General features: G+C 44.2%; 1 protein-coding gene across 1 annotated transcript; it reads right to left on the bottom strand.

Moving 5' to 3' along the window:
- Window positions 1-1,153: 1,153 nt before the first annotated feature.
- On the bottom strand, window positions 1,154-20,425 carry spred2b (sprouty related EVH1 domain containing 2b). The gene is made up of 6 exons (XM_028423037.1): window positions 19,845-20,425; window positions 10,439-10,625; window positions 10,183-10,351; window positions 9,511-9,575; window positions 4,986-5,141; window positions 1,154-4,878 (listed from the first exon to the last, which is right to left on the bottom strand). The coding sequence occupies exons 1-6, from the start codon at window positions 19,868-19,870 to the stop codon at window positions 4,096-4,098; spliced, it is 1,386 nt and encodes a 461-aa protein (XP_028278838.1). The 5' UTR covers window positions 19,871-20,425; the 3' UTR covers window positions 1,154-4,095.
- Window positions 20,426-20,873: the final 448 nt, after the last annotated feature.

The following is a 20,873-nucleotide window of genomic DNA, read 5'->3' as shown; positions in this document are numbered from 1 at the left end:
TATCTTTGGACATGAAACCATGGCCACCCGTTCCTGTAAACTGCAGTGGGAAGTGAATGCTGGTTGCTCGGTGCACTCAGAGAGGGGCCATGCTGACCCCATTACATGAGCAGATATCTTAAATGTTTGCACATGTGGACTGTGATGCTGTTTGCAGCCGTTGAGCTGCTTAGCAGGCCCCCAAAAGCCCTCAGGGACCTTCTTTCTCTTCTCTTTTCTCCCTCCCCCTCCCCTCTCTCTTTCTCTTTCTCCCTCTCGAGCTCCATCATTATCGCCCACATGCTTTTCCAGAGACATCCTGAGTGAAACAGCTCGACGTCCTCGATGGCTATCACATGTTCCTGCTGAGGAGGGAGGCAGCCGGGGAAAGACATCTTGAAGAGAACGAGACTGGTCTTGCTGGTGTTTTTCTTTGTTTTCTTAGTTTTAAAAACTTGAACAGTCTAAACAAAGTCATTATGCTCTGAACTGTCTTCTCAGGTTTACCACAGGAAGTGATGCTGCAGCAAAAATACAGAAGCTGAAATGTCACACTATTATATGTACAGAAAGTGAGTCATACTTGGGGTTATTAGCAGTATTAACAGCTTGTAAACTTAGTAAAGGGCTCAAAAGTGGTGGGGAAACACACCAACTTTTAAGATGCACCGTTTTATTTCCATTAGCAACTTGGTAGGAATATTATGTTTCAAAGTAATGGCAAATATACCGCATGTTTAGGGTGAGCGAGGACCTTTTCCTCCATCACACCCTGCAGGTCAACATTTTTTTCTATTACAAAAACTACAGCAGCACTCAGTGGTGGAGACTAGGCCATGTAGAAATATATAGTGGCAATTCACACCGATTAAAGGAAGCTATAATTTTAAGCTAAATGACTAGTTGTGAATCAACCGAAACAAAAACTGGACTGGGGTTATGTTCAGATTACAAGGCTGTGTCTGTATGTGGACACACAAATCCAATTGTCAATTCTAAATTTTCGAACCACATCTTAGTTACATTACATTTCAAGAAAAGGGTGAATGTAAAGCAGTCTACATGGGGGTTTTATTATAGCTGATATGGGGAAGTGTGTGTCCACCAGGCGGGACTAAAATTAAGCAGCCGACTCATTTGTGTTTTCACTGTTTTCTTTCATTTTATTGGAGGCGGAAGGTAAGACACACATTTCACTTTAGTTTTCTCACAGACCTGGCCACCCTTCAGTATCTACAAAGTACTTCCTGTTCCTTCTCGAAAAGCAAGAGCTACATCCATCGTACATGTTAGAAACAGTTATTTAAAAAAAAAATAGAAATAAAAATGTACAACATACACTTGATATATATAATATAATTTTTGCTCTTTTTTTTACAGAGGTAAAAATACTAAGCGTAAAAAAATGGGTCTAATTCAATACAGGGAGTCATTTCTTTAATTTTTCAATTTAAATACAACAAGGAGATAAAGAGGATGTGTTCAGGCACTTGTAAATGGCTCTGACGTGAGGACAAACACCAAGACAAGACAGAGATAGAAGATTAAACACACATGCACTCTCTCTCTTTCTCACACACACACACACACACACACACACACACACACATTTTCCAATCTGATTGGCCCTGTCCCTGATGCACCACATCATCCAAGCATCTGATTCTACTGGAAAGGTGTCAGTATGTGATGGCATACTCGGCTGATCCCAGTAGATCTGGATCAGGTGGCTGGAGCGGTAGGGGATGTGGCATTCACAAACACATTTAAAGGACGCACAAACCGGCACACGGTTGCAGGATGTGTGAAACAGACACAACCAGGGGAGGAAAAAGGACATCCTCAGACATTCTGTAGTTTAACTACACTAAGTGACATTTCCTTAGCAAAACAATGAAGGATGGATGTTTTTTTTTAGACTCCTCATCTTTTCCAAATGATGTCCTGCTTTCATTTTATTTTTTAAAAAAAAGCTTATTGTGTTTCTAATCACACCCCCGATGCTGCCACCTGCTATCGGCACAATCGGCGCCATGTTTAGTGTTGTGTGCTGTAGGTGTGAGGGCGGTGTGATTGGCCGGCTGCGGTGTCACTCAAAGAGCAGACACAGGCAGGTAGAAAGGACTGTGTCCTCCCCTGCTCCCCCCCTCACCTCTTTTGCCAACACACACTCTGAATGAGCAGACTTTAACACCCCCCCTTCACTGAGTTGAGACACCTGATGATTTAGCAAATATAGCATGAACGGGGGGGGGGGGGGGGGGGGGGACTGAGAAGAAGAAGAAGAAGAAGAAGAAGAGCACACACCAGTCATATGTAGTTTCAGCAAGTTGTTTCTCAAGTTAAGTCTTCTAGTTTCAACAACATATTTTGAGAGGAGGAGTTAAATTAGCTTAGCATAATGAGTGGAAACACGGGGAAATGTCTCTCCTCACCACCAATTTCAGGAAGTCACTATGCTCTACAAAGAAAATGGTGTGACACACAAACCTTTGTATACATATATATACACAAACGTAATCCCTTGTTTCCGGTGCTAAGCTAATCGGCTCCTCCATGTGGGTTAATTTCATGTGCATACTTCCAGCAGCACACCTACACATCGTACGCTGTGTATGGTTACTTTCACCAGTTAAGTGGAAACGATGACAACATTTAACCAGCGTGTTTTTAGTGACCTCAAAGAAGTCCAATGTTGGTTTGAATAAATATGTCTTTTAAGGGATGTTAGACGTTTTAAAATAGTTTGATTAATGAAACCTTTCAGATCACCATTAGTTGGGGGCTGAGCTGTTCCACATGTGTGACCCGGTGGGCTCTACCAGAGGACGATGCTTTTAGGAGGGGGAGTGGTGATTGTACATCGCAGGCAAACTCCTCCAGTCCTTAAACAAGAACCTTTTTTGAAGAGTTCCTTTTTATTACAAAAATACTTTAAGCCAACTTTAAAAGAGTTGAATGTTGTGAGGCTGGATTGCTCTGAGCCGTAACCACGCTCACGCTTTTCATTATAGCAGACATCTTCAGAAAGACGGGTCAGGAGAGACTCCATGTTTTAAGGCATTAGGCACCAATTTTAACGGTTTCTGATTGATTCTTTCAGTCCTCGACACGACATGGAGCGCAGGCAGAAGACGAGGAGGTCTCACACTGCTTCAAGTGTATGTTGAGTAAAATAAGCCAAAAAAAAAATCTGACTGGAATCATAAGACTCTGTGGGTTCCTGGTTTAGGTATTTCTTTTAGGCACTATTTGAAATAATGGAGCAGGGAGACGGATGCTAGAGGACCGTAGCACGACTTATAAGCACCGTCTCGTGCAGTGAGTGAATCACAACCCAGCACCCTTTTTTTTTTTTTCTTGCTGGTAGATCAATTCGGTGAGAAAATAAATAGGATAAAAATATGAATCTTTGGGTTATTAGAAGAGGATTAAGATGAGTACCACGTTTGTTTCCGTGAACAAAGATGTTGGTGGTAGAGTGCTATGTAGACTATATACATGAGCTTTACTATAAACCTGCCGAACAGACAACAGACTAGCACATCAGAAGCACGCACATACGCCATCCACACACACACACACACACACGCAAAGAGGTGTAGTGTCTGATTTTTCTTGTAGTTGGAGTTGAGCTGAGCAGGCCTGATATTGGAATATGAATATAAACAAAAATGGCCACGCATACAACAAAGGAGAGAAAAAAAATAAAGAACAAAGAAACAATTCAAGTTCTTTGACGCCGAGTCAGTGTACAAATATAACAATATAAAGTACCTGCATATGTGATACATGACATATAGGTCAGCTATAAAAAAAAAGGCCCCCTGAAAAAAAAGAGTGCTCTCACTTAGAAACAGAAATGGCCACGTGGAGAGCTGAGAGAACTGTCTGCCATAAGGGGGAGCTTATTTTCCCAGGCCGTTTAGAAAATGCACCAACTGTTTGTTTTTGGCTTATTTCAGTGTCTGGAATTTGAGAAACCCAGAGAAAACCAAGGCAAGAGCGTGAGCAGCCATGACCACTTGTCCCTTCCGTGTGTTCCCCTCATCCTTCCCTTTCCCTGTGCCTGCGTTGGGTTTAGGTTTATGTGGAGAGATTTTGGAGCTCCGCTGCTCAGCTCAGAGCCTTGTGTCGGCCTCCACAGCAGCCGCACGTCAGCCCCATCCTGTGGCAAGCATGGAGAGGTGGGTAAAGGCAGAGGCACGGCGCCACCAATGATAAGCCGAGCAGGGCTAACCAGCGCGTTCCCAGGCGGCCGCCCCCGTTGCCGTCACCCCCGTCACAGGAGCAGGGGTCCGAGTAGTCCCCCTCCGGGTCAGACATGCAGTGGTAGAGCATGGTGTCTGCCAGCCACATGCAACTGACCCGCCGGATGCACGCCCGCACAGGGTCCGGGGCATCCTGGCACCGGCCTCTCCGGTTGTCGGAGATGTAAAAGGGCTCACCACAGTGCTCACACTGAGCACGCTCCATTCTGTCTTCTTTCCGCCCCTTTCCGCCATTGGTGGAAGGGGGGGAGCTCGGGAGAAAGGAGCGAGGCTGGGTGGAGACAACCGGGAGACCATGGCGGTATGAGCCACCACCATGGCCCTTATTGGTCAAGGGTCCAAGAGTGGAGTCTGAGTCTGAGGGCGACATGGATGGTGCCAGAGGGTAGGTATAGTCGTGCTTCTGTGCCTCTGGTTTGGCGAAGTGGACATAGGACTCGTTCTCTGGTTGGATAAATTTGTCACGCACAGTTGCGTGGCGGTAGTCCTCGTAACCAGTGAGCCAGGGACGATCCAGGTGGCGTCCATGGTGGCGCTCAGTGGTTCTCTCCCAGCTACGCTCCCGAGGGTTGATCCGGACGATTTCCTCATCCTCAAAGGTGACATGGCGGTGAATCCGGGGCAATGGCTGAACAGAGAAAAAAAAGAAACCAGAGTGAGGAAACAGTACAAATATATCATACCAAGGAAGAAAAGTTATTTCTATGTGGTATAAGCAGAAGCTCTCTGCCTCACCTGGTCCAAGTAGTAGTGGTCTGAGAGCCGGTAGGGGTCGTGGAGGTCATGGCGATGTCCCAGCTTGCACTGTCTCTGAGGAAGGGGCGAGGACTCGAGCGGCTGCAGGGAGCTCTCCAGTCTCTGGGAGGAGTTGGATGAGCTGTCTGTTGTGTTCTGAAGGGGGACAAACAAACACAGGATGCTGGCTGAAAAAAGCTGCTTTCTGATTTGATGCGCCAAACAACATAGTCAATGCAGAGAGGACACCGTGATTGGGGAAACAAAAACAGGAAGCGTCGGCGCAGGCACTGATTGGAAAAACAGGAAGCATGAGCTTTGTTGATCCATGTTTGTGTCGCTGTACGTGAGGTAAACTTTGGGCTACAGTCACCTACCATCATGATTCGATTCACTGCTTATGATTGAGTTAGTTTATGGCAATTCTAGTGAAGCGGGTTTCTATGGTGACATAAAAGCCAAGGGATGTCATGTGGAAAGTTTTCTGCATTCACAGTATCACCCTTTTTGGCCTCTACTTCTCCATCTTTACCCCTCCCCAACAACCTGTCCTCCTTCCCTCACTCACACTTTCTCCACATTCCACCTTTACCTCTCCCTTTTCCACCGCTCTGTGTGTGTGTATGTGTGTGTATGTGTGTGAACAGTATCCTGTCCCCCTTCCGCTAAAGGCTGTCAGGGCTTCATTCCAACTCAAACGTTGGCCAGACACAAGACAGCCGGGCTGCCGCTGCTGCCGTGCAGCCCTCAGACAGACACATTTCAGACAGGCACACACTGGGTGTCAGCCTCAGTGGGCACAGGCTGACAGGAAGGTCAGGACTCCTCCCGTCTTATCATGTCATCTCACTCATACGATGGAGCAAATATTCGGAATGTGTTTGGCCCATTGAAAAGACTGCAGGTCGCCTTTGTGTATGCAGTAATAAGATGTGAGAACAAAAACACACACTGGTCATAAGAAGTCAACAGCTTGTCTGCCAAAGTAAAGTATTTTTTTTTTCATGACCGTCTTCTGTCTGCAACAGCTGCGAGGTTTCTGTGCTTCCTTTTTCCCCCTTGTGCTGTTGTGAGTTCATATCATGAAAAAAAATACTTGAACAGCACAAAACAGATGAGATAAGTTTTGATTCCAGCTATTCAAATGTTCCCAGTTCTCTTCAGTGTTTACTGGAAAGCCTAAAGGAAATACGTGCCTCAGAGAGCAGCGCTTGTAGCTCAATGATATGAACCGCTGTCCTCCTGGACAACGTTGAAATGTCCTTTAGCAAAGCTAAGCCTTAGACTATGTGTGTATTAACCCTTTAATATGTCAGAAAAAAGTGCCATGTGCTCCTCTCGCTGGTCACACTTTTTGCAAGCTAGCATGCAGCATGTGGGTCAGCATCTTCTGACCCACTATACTGCAGAAGACCCGTCACATGACAGGGCCGCTGAGAAACCACAGCTGATATTACACTGCAGGCTTCATGCATGTCTCCAGCGAGCTTGTTTTGTTCCATCTTGGTGATACAAAATGTAATTTTTTTCTCAGGAAAACAAAATGTATTTACATGACAATATTTTCAAGCACTCGGAGCTGTATTATGAACGCCAAAACAAAACCAGCGCTGTTCCTCAGTGTGAACCATGGCTCACTAGCAGACAACTTATCACCCCCCAGGATTCCTGACAAACGTATTCTCAAACTTTATGAAGCTGATGATATTTTAACTCAGACACCTGGCACTCCAACAAGCCAAAAACCAACTCTACGCTGGAGTTATGACCCAGATCTGCTGTCTGTGTGTCTGTCTGTCTGCTGAAGCTATCCCTATTATATCCTGCTCCCCACATGGATACCGCCATGCTGAGAATTTCCCCCAGCTTTCTTACAAAGCCCTCAGAGCAGCCGGCCAAAAATAACATAACATGCTGCCTCCGCTCCTGGCCCCGCCCCCCTGGAGAAGCCATTACTGGGGAGGGGGGGCTGATACGGTTTAAAGCCAGTCTCTGGCCTCCATGGCTGCAACTAATTCAAAACACAGGCCAGACGATCTGCTGCAAGCTGCACCAGAGAGAGACAAAGGAGGAGTTGAGGGGGAGAGTTTTTATTTCTGGACATCCTCTCTCTATATATTCTGGTCCAAGGCTGGACAGAGGGCATTTCGAGTTATTTTTTGACACAAAACATGTCCTGACTCAAAGCTCGGGAGGATACATCCTTCAACAGGCCTGTCTCGCTCTCCTGGGATGAGCTCAGAATTGCTTCAATAGCCTTCACTCCCCCTGTTGTGAATAAGCCAAAATAAGAGACAGAGAGAGAGAGGGGACGTGCTGAAGGGAGGGACAGAGGAAGGCTTGGGTTAAGTTTAGGTTTGGTGAACGAGGAATCATTTAGGGAAGTATGTCCATCCTGGGTCCCCTCTTACAGCCCCTCCAGCCCCCCAATGCAAAAGCTGTAAATCTGCTGCAGCATTTCCCCCTGTCCGCGACTACCCACCTCACAAACTTTGCAGCCACCACTGCTAACTTTAGGAAAGGTCATAATGCGGGATAAGAGGGACACGCGCAGGACGGCAATATTTGACTGTCTAGTCCAGGAAAGGAGTGAGCTTTTTATTTTTTATGGGATGCTGCAAGACATTTATACTAGGCTACTACTAGGCTAGATGTCTCTCCAGTTAATACTTCCCAAAGCTTCAGCCATCGCTTTCTGTCAACCTGATTGATAAGAGGGTAAAATTATAGATTTGTATAAAAGCACAGGATTCTCTGTAATTTAGGGCAAGGGGATGTGTCTGTAACTGCAGAGAGGTGCTTTTCTTATTGGCATATACGAGATGTATGCAATTCAACCTTACCACTACACCGGCTTACAGTTGAACCAACACCTATAGAAACCAGTCAGTGTTTTATACAGCGTTATAAAGTGTTTTATTACATGTACCTACTACCTAATAAAGTGGCACCTTGGTGCATAAGGAGGCATTTGACTTGTTTTTTTAGGCGTTCCACTGTGTTTTTTGGATTACAAATACAGACTACAAACCAGTGTTTCCATTCATGCAGACAAATGTATGTGTAGGTCTGCTGGCTGTAATCTTGTGGTGTGTTCAAGTACAAATTTTTAAAAGCAGACATGAGGCAATGCACAATGTTTCTTCAGTCGGCCTTTGTTGGTGCTCGTTGGACTCATGCACTGAACAGGGTGAGCCTTGTTCTTAAAAAAAGTTTATATTAGGCCGCGAGGGAAATGGAAATACCGAAGCTATCTCACTGTTTTGTTTCATTGTGAGTGTTCAGTTCTAACTGGAATGCATGTGAGCTTTGGAGTCTTGAAACTCCTCCCCCTGTGTTTGTATGCATCTCTGTGGTGGCTGTACACTCCCAGCAGAGCACCTATTAGTCTTGGCCCTTACAGACAGCTCAAGTCAAAGATGAACCACGAGGCACTTCCTCTCGTAAATCACCGGCCCTGCACTAAGCTGGGAAACAGCTGCTAGCTGCTAGTTTGGTGGCTGTTCTTCTTATTTGACCAAGAGGGTGGAGAGAGTGAAGGGAGGGGAGTGTCACCAGGAGAGAGGGAGCGGGTGGGATACAGGAAGTGACCTTCTGACCCTGCCTGCTGGTGCTGGTGTCAGATTACAGTAAGAGCGTATATGTGTGTCTAACTTAAGGTAGAGACAAACACACACTTTATGGCAGGTTTACATGACGGGGAGGGAGAAGTCCTGAAGGGCATCACTGAAAGACCTCAGAGTGCTTTCAGTGATGAATATTGAGGGTGCTTATGTGTAGTTTGATTACCAGGACAGGGTGACTGCAGCAGTCAAAACATGCCCAAGAGCAGACCTGTGTTTAAACAATGCTGTGGACTGCATTGGATGGCAATAAAACCGATCCAGGAAGTCCAGGTTAAAGTTTGTTTGCAGGCCACAGGCAGCATTTCACAACACAGCAGCAATTTTTTTGATCTTTTGTAAAACGCCTAGATTTAGTTTTTGCCAAAAAGAGTTAATTTATCCTCATTTGAGGCAGAGATACATTTCTAGAGCAGACCATTTGGTTATAAAACACTCTTTAAATTAATGTATGTCTTACATGTCTCAGGAATCTGCCAAGTTTCAGTTTAAATACCCCTGCTTTTAACCCTTTTCCAAACAATTTTGGTGTCTGTAGCTTTAAATCCTAACAAATGGCTATTGGCCCCGCCCCTTTCTTTGCATTTTCTGGCAGAACTCGTCCCCCTATGACATCATAAGTGAATTGGGACTTTTTGAAGTGGAAGTACGTTGTAACTTGTACTGATGCACAGGAGATGAAAACCCGAACAGCTGATTTTCAAGTATCAATGCAGCCATGTGAAAGTCATCATCAACAGCTCCCTCCTACTCTGTGATAACTCCATTTAACAGAGGTGACAAATGAACCACTGCGTCCATTTTCTTTATTTATTATCAACACCTTGCTTTGTAGGGAGGTTTCTTGCAGTTGCAGTAAATAAAGAGGAAGTCACTGTTGATGAAAGAAGTAACATGCTTACAGTGAAGACGTCATCGTCGCCCAGCTCGCCCTCATTCTGGAGTGCTGTGGAGGAGGTTGTGGAGCCTGCAGAAAGAAAAACAAGAATTATATTCGATCTGCAAAAACATCTGTAATCCACAACCAAACCTCATTGTCATGTCTTCCGCCTTCAGTGTCACTGAATCCATCAATTTAATGTATTTCTTGATATGATAAGTCAGTCTGCTTTCAGCTCTTCTTCCTTGTGCTGTCCTTATCAGACATTTTTTTCCATCTATTTTAAGATACATGCTCCACCTTCATTCATTTCCTCACCAGGACGAACTGGTTATACCTGTGGATTGTGTTGTGATTTAAACAACAACAACTTTATTATGGGTGTTCTTATCTTTATGTACAGCCTACCTACACTTAGGAAAACATACAAATTGCAAACATGCCAGTTGTTTTGATGACTTATCATGGCATAACTTCAACCAATCAGAGAGTGTTACATCATATGCCCATAACTGCCAGCAGTTCCTCACGACATGCACACTGAACCATAATTGTTTTGATATGAGTTTGAAGTTTGGCAGGACAGACAGTCATGAGTCTAATGTGAATCTAGACTTATTTAGCCTCTGTGTGTACCAGCTGCCTCCCTCTCCCTCTCTCAGTAAAAGGTGTTCGGACAGTTGGCACCCCGTACCTTCAGCCAGATCCTCTATTGCTTTCCGTACCCCCCTGTCAAAAGCTCTGGCATCAGCTGGGCTCTGAAAGGACAGGCCGCACCTCCTGTCCTCCACCTTCCAATGGTGAAACGTGGGCGTTGCTATGGTGTACACCACATCCTTCCTTAGAGGACAGTCCAGGATGACCTGTGTATCCAGCACACAAGCCAATGGTTATTTGTGTTTATTGATGTGTGTACGAATATGTGTGAGCGTGTGTGTTTCTGTTGTTACCTGTTTGTCCCGCTCACCACGGATGAGGAACTGGGAGCTGCTGGAGCCCAACGTGGGTGCTAACTCTGTCGGCAGGAGGCGGCACACACCCACTCTGCTCAGAGCGCCCCCGTCCTGAGCCAGCCAGCCGCCGCTCGAGTCGTCCCGCGTCATCACCACCGCTTTCACACGCACGATGTAGCTGTCACTGGACAGAGAGGAAAAGAGAACAATTACTATTATTATAACTGCAATTTAGGTTTTTGCATGCTAAAATCCATAAAGGTGTTTTTGGAGAGGCTGTACCTCGCATCCATGTAACACACCTTCCTGATACTTCCTCTTATGTACAAGACACAAAACCCAATGAAAACCTTCCGACTGCTTACACTACATTATTTAAATAAATTAGGCAGCTAAATTTAAATTAAAAAAAACTGTATAAGTCATTATCAGCTTCCTGTTTGCTGCTGTACAGGCCGGTTTGCTTGCATGTGGTGAGATGTCAAATGCAGAGAAAGAAACCACTTCCTTCCACTGTAAAACCAAAAGAGACAAGATCGCATTACTATCTTGTCTGTAAACTTTTATGATTAACACAAAGAATTTGGGCTACTAAAATTCTTCTAACATTTCTGCCCAGTTTCTGCTTGTGAAAAGTAAACTCAGTGTGTGTTAATGCCACAGCAGTTTATTATAGAGCTGGATTCACACTCTGGCAGACTGTTTGAGGGCGTCGCAAGTCACGACTTTGCCTGGTCCTTGCTGCGTCGAAGTGGGAGGTGTTGTATCAGGACAAGTCAGCATGGAAACACACAACCTCAAACTTCAATGTAAACGTAGGTTATCTTTTTGGTGGCGTTCAAAACTTCCTCAAGATACTCGATTACATAACTGCTAGAGGCGTAAACCATCATCTATTAACTAAACTGACTGTGAGACAAGACAACCTGGCTTAGCACCTCTGCTAGATACGTTCCTGAAAGGCCCTACTGCAATTAGAAAAATGTTTATCTAGTGGCCTGTGCCAATAATCTAACCGCTTTCAGTCGTATCACTTTATATTTTCCTCTCTCTACATTTCCTGTCTACTGTCACCATGATAAAACGACAAAATGGTCAGATAACTAAAGAGGTCCCTTATCAAGCCAAACCACCATTTGTCTTCTGTCCACTTAAAATAATCAATTTATTTACATAATATTGGGCATTTTTTCTATTTTTTTTTAAAACATATACAGGTGCCTGGGCAATCAATAACAATACATCAATTCCCATATGTCAATATCAACCTTAATAACCCTGTGTTAATGATTCCTGGTAATTCCCTGGACAACAAAAATCCATTAACAGATGAATCTGAGAAGACCTATTGGAAGACCTCTTACACAATATATCAGCGATAGATTCACATTCGCTGAGACAACGGTGGAGCCTTGATCAGACACACACCGTACAAACCGACAGATAAGACAGCTGCAGTTTAGTCTAGATGGCAGCTCACAACAATACATGGCAAAAAACTGAGGCATACAACAATACACTGGAGGTTGAATAGTAAAATACATGACATTCTCAAGCATTAGCATGACAGCCACCACCCTCACAGGGACACAATGAACACAGTCGCAACCCTCACGAATGATCTGACAATAACAGGATGTACCTCTGTATATTCCATTGGTGCTATACTCTGTGTGTGTGTGTGTGTGTGGGAGAGGGATGAAGGGATGGGATGAGAAGAAAGCGATAGATACAGGGAGGGAGACAGGCTGAGTGGGAGTGAATGAGAGAGGTGTTGTTATATAATTAGCTTACAGACAGTCCCAAGGATTTGATGTACAAATGAACACACACACAGACACACACACACACAGGTGGCAAAACTGGTTTCCCAGCTCCCACCCACACACATTCATAAAACTGACTGAATGACAGACTGACTGACAGCAGACAAACAACACGTACAGAAAAGTAACCACAGATTCACCCACAAGGTTTGTGCTTTTGTGTAAAACACACTCTCTCAAATGAGACTTTTTCCCCCTCCATTCAGAAATTAAAGGTTTGTTATGCTGAAGATACACTTAGAGCTTTAGCTGTGCAGTTTGTGGGCTTTTCATTTGTCGTGTCAAACCACAAAGGGTGTGGGCAATAAGTCATTCAGGCTGTACTTTGACACATGGGAAACTTGAAAAGCAACATAAGGAATAATACAAATTCAAAATAGAAATGGCACTGACGTGTTTTTATTTACCATCTGCAAGCAGACTAGAACGCTGCAGCTCAAAATGCTAACAATCATTAAAGGGGTGGACAGGTGACTAATGGATTTTCTATAATAATTAATGAATTATTAACTCTAAACTGTTGCCACATACTGCTAGATTAGACCAGATTATATGCAGGGATATCAACACATCAACAAGTTTCAAAGTATATCCTCTATTTGAACGGATCAATGTTAGATAATCAGTGAAATATTTGCTTTTTTTGCCATCAGTGGTCATGTGAGTAGCCACGTCCTTGGATTATGTTAGTAATCTATCTCTGAATTTAGCTTGAACTACAGGGCAGGGATAGAAAGCAAACATTGCTCATTTTGTAATAATTCAGCCGTCGTCATAATTTTCAGTAAAAATATTTCCACTTTCACAGCAGTTCTGAAACTGGAAAATGTTCTGTTCTCAAAATCCATACTGCTGCCACAATATGAGTCAAAGACACACATGACACATACAGAACCCCACATACAGGCCACCCACATACAGAAATAACTGCAAATTCTGTGCTATATAAGCACATGTGCTTTAAGATACACGATACCAGCTATCAGCTCTCTGAGATGAACTTGTCACATTTTGGGCTGTCTTGTGACCCCATGTTTAGAGCCCCGTCTGCCGACAGGTCCCATAATCTGTGGCCAGAACACACAGACAGCCACAACCAGCAGCAACGCTCTACTTTAATACACTTGGGAGTGACCACACATTCTGGCACAAATACACACACACACACACACATTTGGGAACTGTGAATCTAATTCTGTCTGTGCTGCAATGAGGTACTGATGCTGAAAAAAGGACTGTGACACCTAGTGTGAGAAAACTTTATTTATAATCACCAATCTATGCAACATTAACACATCTAACCTGACACACTGTTTTCAAACATGCTTGCCCAATATTTGACCAAGAAAAGTGTGCTCCAGGTGATTTATAATCATCATGTGCTCAGACTGCATTAGCACGCTCTCTCTTTGAGGTGGAATAGGGATGTAAAGTCGAGCGATGACTCAGAAGATATGTGAGAGCTGAATGCCTCCTTGATAAGCATGGATCACGTACTTTTCTGGTTTAATACGAGCCATCGGGTCAAAGGTGCAGGGAGTGTCAGCTTCTACTTCTTTTGAGAGGCCGTATCCCAGTCAGTGTTTTTTTTTTGTTTGACTTGCAGTACAGCGGTTTATCACGACAATTACTCACAGCGCCAAATTCAACAGCCTGGTATGTAAACATACCAACAGTTTCATTAGGCCTACTGGAGTCATTCACTCACAGATATAAAATGGCGCACAAGCAAAGGTGCTACGCTTCCATGTTCACAGCAGAACTGTGAATTGTCACGTCACAAAAAAAGGGGGACAGTGGGTCTATGTTACAACAGAAACTTGTATTTTCTCTATTTTTAATAGAGCTTCTGACAGAGATGTACTAAAACTACCGGGTGTTATGTTTCTATTAGAGTCAATTAAAGCTGGGGGTGATAAAACCTAAAATCTGTGACAAACGCTGATTGCCTCTGTTTCCACAGAAGACAAAAGCCAGATGTGAAACCAGAGTGAATATATTCACTGCTTTGTCCTTTGATTTCTACACCTTGTCCACAAAACTGTTGCAACATAATTATTCAGCGTATACCATAAAAGAGGCACACCTCAGACATCAGATCCTGAAAATACCTGATGTGATCTGTGTGTAACAATATTGCAATAAAACAGTAAAGGGGGGCTAGAAAGCAGGCCGATTATCAGGTCTGGAATCCAGCTCATGTGTGACAGATAAAAGGGCCAGTGAGGGCAGCCCAACCATGTGTGATAAGGGTGGCCATACTTCCTCTGATAAGGAATGACTGGCCGCGCCTGACTGATCAACAGAACCACACACACCCCACTGTATGTCCACACACACAGGGCACAGTCCGTCAGCAGCAATCAGGAAGTGACAGAGAAGCAGCACACAGTCATGATCATTTCTTGCCATAAATAATAAAACATGACTTCATATGTCTGACTTGTTTTGTTGCTATGTTTCTTAAATGCATCCATATTTTATCATCATCTGTTGTAAAGTTGTGTCCATTTCCGGTGTGTATCGGGTGCAAAGGAGGAACAATGAGGAGGAACTGATCAAATCTGTGGGTAAAAATGTGTGATGTATCAAACGTTGGGCAAGACACCGAAACTCCGAGCTGCTCCTGGTGTCTGTGCATGCTAGCTTCCTGCCACATGTGTCAGTACGTGCATGAATGAATGTTTTTGCAGCCTGAACTAAAAATGTTGTTCTTTTTGGCTTTCATTCAGACAAAGAGAGGAGGGAGGGACAGAGACTGTGAGAGAGGGAGGAAGAGGGAGGGAGAGAGGGAGGGGGAAGAGAGTTCATTCACAACTATTGACACTGGAGGCTCCTGAGGGGAAGTTTGATCGGCTTTCTGTCAATCAGATGCACTTATATGGAACACTCACATGTTTGAGCAGCACAAGACTCTGGTTGCTGGTGTGAATGAGGGCGGGTGAGTGAGCTGATGTGAGAGAGGTCACTGGCATGCAGAGGGCTGTTAACACCCTATATGCAACCGTCCAATCACAACGCGAGTCCAGACCTATGTGTGATTATTGACTTTGGTGCATGAAAAACATGTTGCATTCAAACAAAAAAGAAAATAAAAATGGGAGTAAAGCGATACACTGTTTGACTTGGTTAGAGATTCTCTATAGGAGAAGGTTCCAAAACTGTGCAATGTTTACATGTGCAACACATTACTAACATTCCAGAACCCAATTCTAACCTTAATACTCAGAAGCTTTTGACTCTAACACGGCTCCTTCATCTAAAACTTTAGTTAAAGCTGATTACTTCTAAACCTCTTACAGGCAACTGAAAAACCAACCAAGACCCTCAATAATGCCTCATATCCTCTTAGGCTTTAGTGAGACTAGGAGGCCAACTGTAAGCGATCACTTCCTATTCCTCTCTCTCTGAATCTACGAATCGATGTCCACTGCAGTTTAAACAAGTTGTTGTCATTTACATAAACTGTCAGATGTTAATGCTTTATCTTATAATTCGGTCACCAATAGTGCTCCTACAGCTCCACACCAACTGAAAATAATTTGCATAGGAACACTGGGAAGTCTGTTCTCTTAGAGGGTTTCCTTACTCTAAATATGCCGATATGTTTACTGCTACACATGACAGGCCGCAATGTTTCATAGTTCTACTTTCGGTTTATCTGAAATATTCTTTGTCTCTGTTAAACCTTTGCGGGAATAGTTAAAACATTTTTTACATGAAAAATACTTAAATTCAAATAGTAATAGTTTCCTAGAAGGACCCATTGAAGCAAAAAACATAGCAAAAATACCCCTGAACAACAAATGCTGCAAAAACTATCACAACCTAGATAAAGCTTCATATATATATATATATATGGTATATAAAATTATCTTAACCTGAGAAAAAGAAAGTAAGAAGAAAGTATAATGAGCTGAAGCAGCAGTGAACATAATGTGCAGTGCAGCCGTATTAATCTACATAAACACACTGTAGATCACATAATATACTCTGTGTGTTCATTCAAGTAAAAAAATGTGAACTGTTGTGTGAAGACATCAAAGTTCACGGAGTTCATTGACTGAAGAAGCTGAGAAGAATGTGAGTTTTCAGTAAGCGGCCCGGCAGATTGTTGTATACATGGTGTGACAAGGCGAAAACACACAGTCAAGTAAATGAAAACTCCAGCTATTATAATCTTGGTCATCCAGTCAGCTGATGAGCAGAGATTAGTAAAAAAACAGGCTAACAATACGGGTCCATTGTTTGGTGTCTCGATATAAACAGCTCAGGCCATTATATAAAGGCTCCGGATAGCAACCAGTGATGAGCTTCTCTGTAAAACACAGGAAACACTGTGAAAAAGGATCTGTTCCACATGATGTGCGTGTGTGTGTGTGTGTGTGTGTGTGTGTGAGGGGGAGTACAGAGAAAGAGAGAGAAAATGCCAAGGGTCTGCAAAGGAAGTTCATCTGTGAACACAAGTTGCATGTGTTAGTGGATTATATGAATGTGACATGCAGCTAAAATCACTTTATGCCAATTATTTCTGTATCCTCACATGAACTATACATATGTATCTGGATATAGCCACTCTAATATTGTAAAAGTAAGGCCAACTCACCCAGGCTTGATTTCAGGTATGATAGCTATACTTTGACACTCATTTGACTACAGGCCTGCACTGACCATACAGATTCAGCAATCTTACCACTTATGTGGACAGCTGACAGTATTTGAGGCATCCAGGAGCACAGTATTGTGGGAAATGTAGTATATATGTCAAGGTTGATGGATGTAAAAACTAAACTATCGTTAACATATACCAACTTTTCTGCCAGCATCAAGCTGGCTGCTGCATTTACACTCCTGACAGTTGTAAGCAGAGAAACCTCATCTATACTTCTCCTATTGTTTTGCCACTGCACTGAAATTTCACACCTATCAGCTTTATTATAGTGTCAATATCAAATGTTGCTAACATGGAAAATGTGTGTGTGTGTGTGTGGGTGGGGGGGGGAACAGAACAGTCCTGCTGAGGGAACATGCAGGCCTGCTAACGCCTCACTGCTGTGAGTGCCAGCTGATGAGCGCCTCTTTTATTCGGGGATGGATTATATTTCGATGCTACGTTGACCTTAGTTGAATGTCACTGGGCATCTCCTGTCTAATACTGAATGTTCACATGCTGACCCTGCAGCAGCAGCTCACACTGGATCAATACATGCCCTGCTCATGTTGTGGCTGTGTGTGTGCAGGGGGAGATCTTATGCTCTTTTACAAAAGGTCCTCAGAAGGACAGGACACAGCGACACTTCCTCCAAACTGAGGATACAGTGTTGGACAACCGATGTGGATTGTCAAATCTGGCGGTTCCAATAAGGAAGTAATGGATGTTTTAATTTGACACAAAAAGTAAAAAGCATTTGTATTTCATAAGATTTCATAAGACAGTGCGTACTTTTGTATAAAGCATCACGAAACACCACCTAACAGCTTCACATATGCAGAAAATATCCTTTGTGCCTGAGTTACTCCAACAAAAAAGTAGTAACCCATGAGTGACTCAGACGATTGTCTTGCAAAAAGAATAAAGCTAACAATGAAAGTGTAAAAAATGGTTCCATGCAGTCATAGTTTTGTTTCTCTTAATCATCTTGAACTGAAAACTGAAACAGAAATCAATAATCAATAAACCTGAAATAAAACTATAGGACTGCACATGATGCATGTTGTAAGTGAGCTGGTGGTTTGATTGTAAGCTAGACTTGCTTTAAACAGACTACAAACTATGTTCCAGAGTGAGAATGCAGATCTAAAAAAAGATATCTCCATATGTGTTTTTACAAATGTCACACTATACTGACGACCACCTGTTTAATCTATGCAGCCTTATACTAACTCCTTTACATGCGTTCTGTTGCAAGCCATTATTTTTGTACAGTACATATATTCAGCTCAAATGAAAATGTGTAAAATGAGCTGATATGACTGAGACTTTGTATAGGCCTAGCTCAGGGGAAAATACAGTTTCACAAGGCACAATTAATCTTTAATCTACACCCATTTTAAGTGGTCCTCTGTGTGGTAGTTTGCACATCACGCCATTAGAGAAGAAACTGTTTATCAGAAACATGAGTCAGAACCAGACAATAAAGATACAGCTAGTAGCAGAGGTGAGCACAGCCCACAGGAAATGCAGTCTTAGGTGCAGAAAGAAGAGTGGCTTCATGGTTAGCCCACGGTGTGTGTGTGTGTGTCCTGTCTCTATATCGTGGGGAGGACAAACACAAACACACACATACACAGAGAGACTTGGCTTCGTGGAACGGAGTACGGCCAGCAGGCATGAATGGGGACGCGCAGAAGGTTAGAGGGCTTTTATGAATGAGCCGGCGTCACGCCACCGCAGCGCAAACATCCCCTCCGGTGCCCTTCGCCCTTCCACCCCAACCGACAAATGTGCAAGGCAGGCATTTCCACCCAGCGCGGCCCCGTGCAGGCTGACACAAGCTGTCAATAACTCAGACGTTTCTGACGTGCCTGTGCGCACGTATTATGTTCACCAGCGTTAAAAAACAGGACAACAATCAACCCGTTTTGAAAGATTTAGTGTTTGTTTTGACACGATCATCGGCAGATTACACGCGTGCAGCGCTTCCATATAGGCCCACGGGTGCCATATAAACAGCTCCGTGGGCCTACACGGTGGAACAGCCTATATTTATATATATATATTTATAAGCTACATTTCGCAGACGCTAAAGCGCCGGATCCACGGATCTGTGCGTCAGGCAGAAACCGTGCACACACACACACACACACACGAGCGCTGGTAGCTCGAGTCAAAGACACACAGGCGCGTGTTTTTTTCGGGGCAAGTCGTCGTTTACAATCGGTATTTTTATGAATGGAGCGCGGTAGGCTATGCAAATGAGGGCGATTGAGAAAGAGATGGCGGATGAGGCATATCGGATATCTCATATCCTGTGAGACTTCCCCCTTCGGTTGGAAGCAAACACACAGATGTGAGCGAATAATGAGGCGAGAAAAAAAACGCCTGTGTGCGCGTTCGCCCTCCGCTTTTTCTTTCCCTTTCTCTCTTAAACTGGACAACGCACAAACAAAAGGTGCGTGAGCCGGCTGCTGTGTGCGTGTGTGTGTGTTTATAAAAGGTGGAACTTCTGGGCGTGTTTGAGTTTCTAAGTTACACTGCAACAGGGCCTGCTCTCTCGCTTCAGATCCTTTCAGAAAATGTTTCCGATCCACCCACGCTTATTCCCCTCCTCCTCTTCCTCCCACCCCTCTTCTTTCTCTCTTGCCTTCTCAAGACTGTAGTCTACACCGAGGTGGGGGCCCTAAAACCCTCTTCTTCAGCAGCACTGTCATTGCATTGCTACACAGCAGCATCAAACACCAAAGCAAGACATACAAATAAAAAAATAAATGACAAAGCGCACATAAAAAGAGCTGCGGACTTTTTCTTTTTGTTTTAAGGCTGCACATTCCACCAAGTTGCCCCCCAATCAACTCCAACTTGTAGGCACCAGGAGCAGCGAAACACACAGGGGAATCTTTTCAGGCACGGTACTTACTCGTTTGGGTGTGTTTCTTCTATCATTTTCTCGTTTCACCTCAGGTAATGTACCACGGTGGTTGCATACTTTTCGCTCGTCATTCTTTCACCGCGGCTCCTCCGATTCCGTCTCCAATTCCGCATAAATCCCCCCTTGCGCCTTTGTGCGAGTGTCGGCTCTTGGCTTGCCTTCGACTGGCTGCGCCTCCGTCTTCTTTCCCCCTCTTCTTTTTCCCCCCGCACGGAGCCACGCTGCTTATTCCGGATCGCTAAAGGTCCCCCTTTTTTCTACAACTTCACCACCCCATCACCTTCAGCAGATAGCGTAGCACACACACGGACAATTTAGTGGCCGAATCTCCAGCTCTTGTCTTCTCTTCTCTCTTCCCCCCCTCCCCGCTCCCCAAACACACTCACACACACACACAAGGCACACGCTCCGTTTTTAAGTCCTAAGGCGCATGTTTTCACCGACGACTCCGGTTCCAGTTTTGCGTAAAAAAGCGCGTCGTCGCTGTTGTTACCGAGGGGTGGCCCCGCTAGAGCCCCATCTCTCTCTACTCCATGTTGGATTGCAGGCGGCCGAGAAGCTCCAACGACGCCGGGGGAGGGAGGGGGAGAGAGAGAGGGAGGGAGGGGAGGAGAGGGCGAGGGGGGGTTGCAGGGCGGAAGCGGTGACGTCGGTCTACATTTTGGTGGAGGGCCCACGATGGCTGCAAGCCGGAGGGGCCCTTGATAAATACACCCCCTCCCCCTCTCCGCTCACACACCTTTCCCCGGATCCTTTACTTTAAATCCGGACATGTCACCTTTGTTCTCGTTTGAAGAATCCCACAGGTTTCTGAACAGGGAATGCTTATGTTATCTCGCCACTCAGAGGATCGGCATAGAGCCATAGATACACTATAAGCTATATTACAGAAATGACGTCCACTAGCTGCTAAAATCGGCATAATCTGAAAAACAATTTGCATTTAAATGACAGAAAATAGCGGCATGTCTGATTAAAAGCAATGATTAAAGTTGTTTGCAGTTTAATCCTGTTAAC

This window comes from Parambassis ranga, chromosome 15 (assembly GCF_900634625.1).
Source record: "Parambassis ranga chromosome 15, fParRan2.1, whole genome shotgun sequence".
Taxonomy (NCBI): domain Eukaryota; kingdom Metazoa; phylum Chordata; class Actinopteri; family Ambassidae; genus Parambassis; species Parambassis ranga.
Note: the sequence above shows the minus strand (reverse complement) of the source record. Positions and strands in the feature narration are given on the sequence as shown.

Coding starts and splice junctions, on each gene's coding strand:
- spred2b (XM_028423037.1), bottom strand. CDS start 19,870: ATGATAGAAGAAACACACCCAAACGA. Junction 10,352..10,438: donor GTGGTGAGCGGGACAAACAG/GTAACAACAGAA, acceptor CTGGATACACAG/GTCATCCTGGACTGTCCTCT. Junction 5,142..9,510: donor GCGACGATGACGTCTTCACT/GTAAGCATGTTA, acceptor GTCCCCCTTCAG/AACACAACAGACAGCTCATC.